This window comes from Chinchilla lanigera, unplaced genomic scaffold (genome assembly GCF_000276665.1).
Source record: "Chinchilla lanigera isolate Chin_1 unplaced genomic scaffold, ChiLan1.0 scaffold00168, whole genome shotgun sequence".
Taxonomy (NCBI): domain Eukaryota; kingdom Metazoa; phylum Chordata; class Mammalia; order Rodentia; family Chinchillidae; genus Chinchilla; species Chinchilla lanigera.
In genome coordinates, this window is record NW_004955569.1 from 319,385 (window position 1) to 321,963 (window position 2,579).

General features: G+C 44.5%; 1 gene segment (V, D, J or C); it reads left to right on the top strand.

The window, feature by feature from the left end:
• Nucleotides 1–1,401: 1,401 nt before the first annotated feature.
• Nucleotides 1,402–1,904, top strand: LOC102028349. The segment is given in 2 exon segments: nt 1,402–1,498; nt 1,582–1,904. Coding segments are annotated over 2 exon segments (369 nt in total).
• Nucleotides 1,905–2,579: the final 675 nt, after the last annotated feature.

Here is a 2,579-nt window from a genome sequence, read left to right on the forward strand (position 1 = left end):
TAAAGAGAATAATAAAAAAAGAAGAAGAGCAAAAATACCCACAACATAGACAAAACGAAACCAAGAGAAAACAATAAAAATGATACAGGGTTAAGTTTCTGCTCCTGCTGCTGTTGTTGTGTTTGGATGGAATGGAAGAACCCATTTTCAACTGTGAAGAACTCTAAATATCACTAAGTCAAAATGGGTCTGCTGGGGCTGGAGATATAGCTCAGCAGCACAGCGCCTGCCTGGCAAGGGCAAAGTCCTGAATTCAATTCCTGGTACCCCAGCCCCCCAAAAAATGACTCTGCTATGTTCATCTGGTTCAGGTCCTGGTGAAGCTCAGGGAAACCTAGTAAATGTCTGGATGAAAGTTGGATCCACTGTGAGGGTCAGTCATTGTGAGCACAGCCACAAACCTCATTTCTGGGGTGATCAAGACCAACACGCCAGGCTCCTTATACCCCAGAGATGTGCAGTCCCTTCAGAGGATGCTGAGGACACTAGATATGATCAAGTTGCTCAGGAGCCAGCCTTTCCTGGGTCCCAAAACAGGAGCAGCTGCACTGAGACCCTGGGGGGACTTTAGCTGCTGATTCCCTGTGTCCCCTCCTTACTCTTTATCCTCCTGAGACTCATTTCTCTCTAAGTGTTGTAATAATGTGCCTTGAATGTCTTTCTTGAGATCTTCTTCAAGCAAGTTTACTAAAAATGTTCTATAATTGTAAATCTGATAATCATTTACAAACTTACGCAGTAGTTTAGGTATCAACAATTTCACCAATTACAAGTTATAAAGCTCATTATTTATGAGTATGTCATTAAAAACTGTAACCATCAATACAATGCCAGTATAAATAATTTTCCTAAATGGCAAGGGGACACTAAACATTTTTAGCTGTCCCTTTCCATTCCTGCACATCTCACTCCCTGGCCAACTTGAAGTGAATATAAATCCATTTCTGCCTTTATGGATTTGCCATTTCTGGAAAATTTTCTTAAGTTTCAAATCATAGAGCGTTTTATCTCAATTCAATGCTTAGCAAAATAATTTCAGTTTTATGTCAATTTCTATAGTTAGGATAAAAATTTAACACAATACATGTACTGATGTGGATTTTGAAAAATTAGAGTCCTTGAAAATGGTGATGGGAGAAGGGAACTGAGGAAGCTGATCTGGGATCAGGAAGGTGGGGTCATCACTGCCCTGCTTCCTCCATTCCTCTGAAACCAACTTCCCATTGATCACAAACTTAAACACTATTTGATTCAGGAAAAGAGATTCCTCTCAGAAGCATGAGGACCAGAATGATCCTGGGTTGCCTCACTCATAAAGGACAGAGACCTCCCATATGCAAATTTGTCACCCAAATCTAGATAAAAAATTCCCCTCTTGGACTGTTGGGGCTCACAGCTCCTTCCTCAGACACGGCTAAGATCCCTGGAGAAGGCAAAGGTGCGGTCTAGAATATGAGACTGCTGGGTCTTCTCCTGTGCCTGGTGGCAGGGCCCCATGGTGAGTGTCCTTATTGTCACACATGGGTCCATGGGAAGATTCTGAAAGCAGATGGCTGATGGAAAGTGTTTCCTTGTTCCCAGGTGTCCTGTCCGCGGTGCAGCTGGAGGAGTCCGGACCCAGCCTGGTCAAGCCCTCACAGCCCCTGACCCTCACCTGCACGGTCTCCGATTTCTCCATCACCACTAGTTACTACTACTGGAGCTGGATCCGTCAGCCACCAGGAAAGAGCCTGGAGTGGATGGGGTACATAAGCTACAGTGGTGGCACTAGCTATAACCCATCCCTGAAGAGCAGCATCTCCATCTCCAAAAACACGGACGAGAACCAGTTCTCTCTGCAGCTGAACTCGGTCACCACGGCCGACACGGCCACGTATTACTGTGCAAGAGACACAGTGGTTTAATGCAAGTGGAAGCCCAGACACAAACCTCCCTGCAGTGGCACTCAGGACCAGCAGGGGGCGCACAGTGCACATTAATATAAGGAACCATCTTCCTGGCAAATATGAAAGAAAAGTTGGGAAGTTTTTCTCTCCAGCTGATTAGCTTCTCCAGCAGTGGCCCAAGGTACAAAGATTCCAAGGATCTTTGAACCTTGGAAATTAGCGACACTGGCCTAATGGACACTTAGCGACACTGGCCTCTCCCTCTTGCTTATTTGTCAGTTGACATGGGGATGGTGAGTGGATTAAGCATGGATCAATAGAAGAATGATTGTGCCTAGAAGACTTGCGACCAGTGAGATAACCAAGGTCTGTACATATTGGAAGTGGGAGGTCAGCTATGTCTGGGCCCAGGAGGAGAAGGCCAGGCCCTGACTGTGACTCTTACCTGGTAAAACATCATTCAGAGCCTTGAGATAGTAAGGATTTGGGGAAGTGGTAAAATGTTGTCGGAGTAATTCCCTAAGAGTGAAGTCATTGTGGCAGCTTCTCTAGATGTCCACATACATAAGCAGTTAGTCACATCATTTGCAGTTGAAAAATTATGAAGAGAATTCAACATTGTATATTAAATCTGGCCAATGACCTTCTTGTACAGTTATCTATTTATCTATCCATCTACCTATCTATTTATCC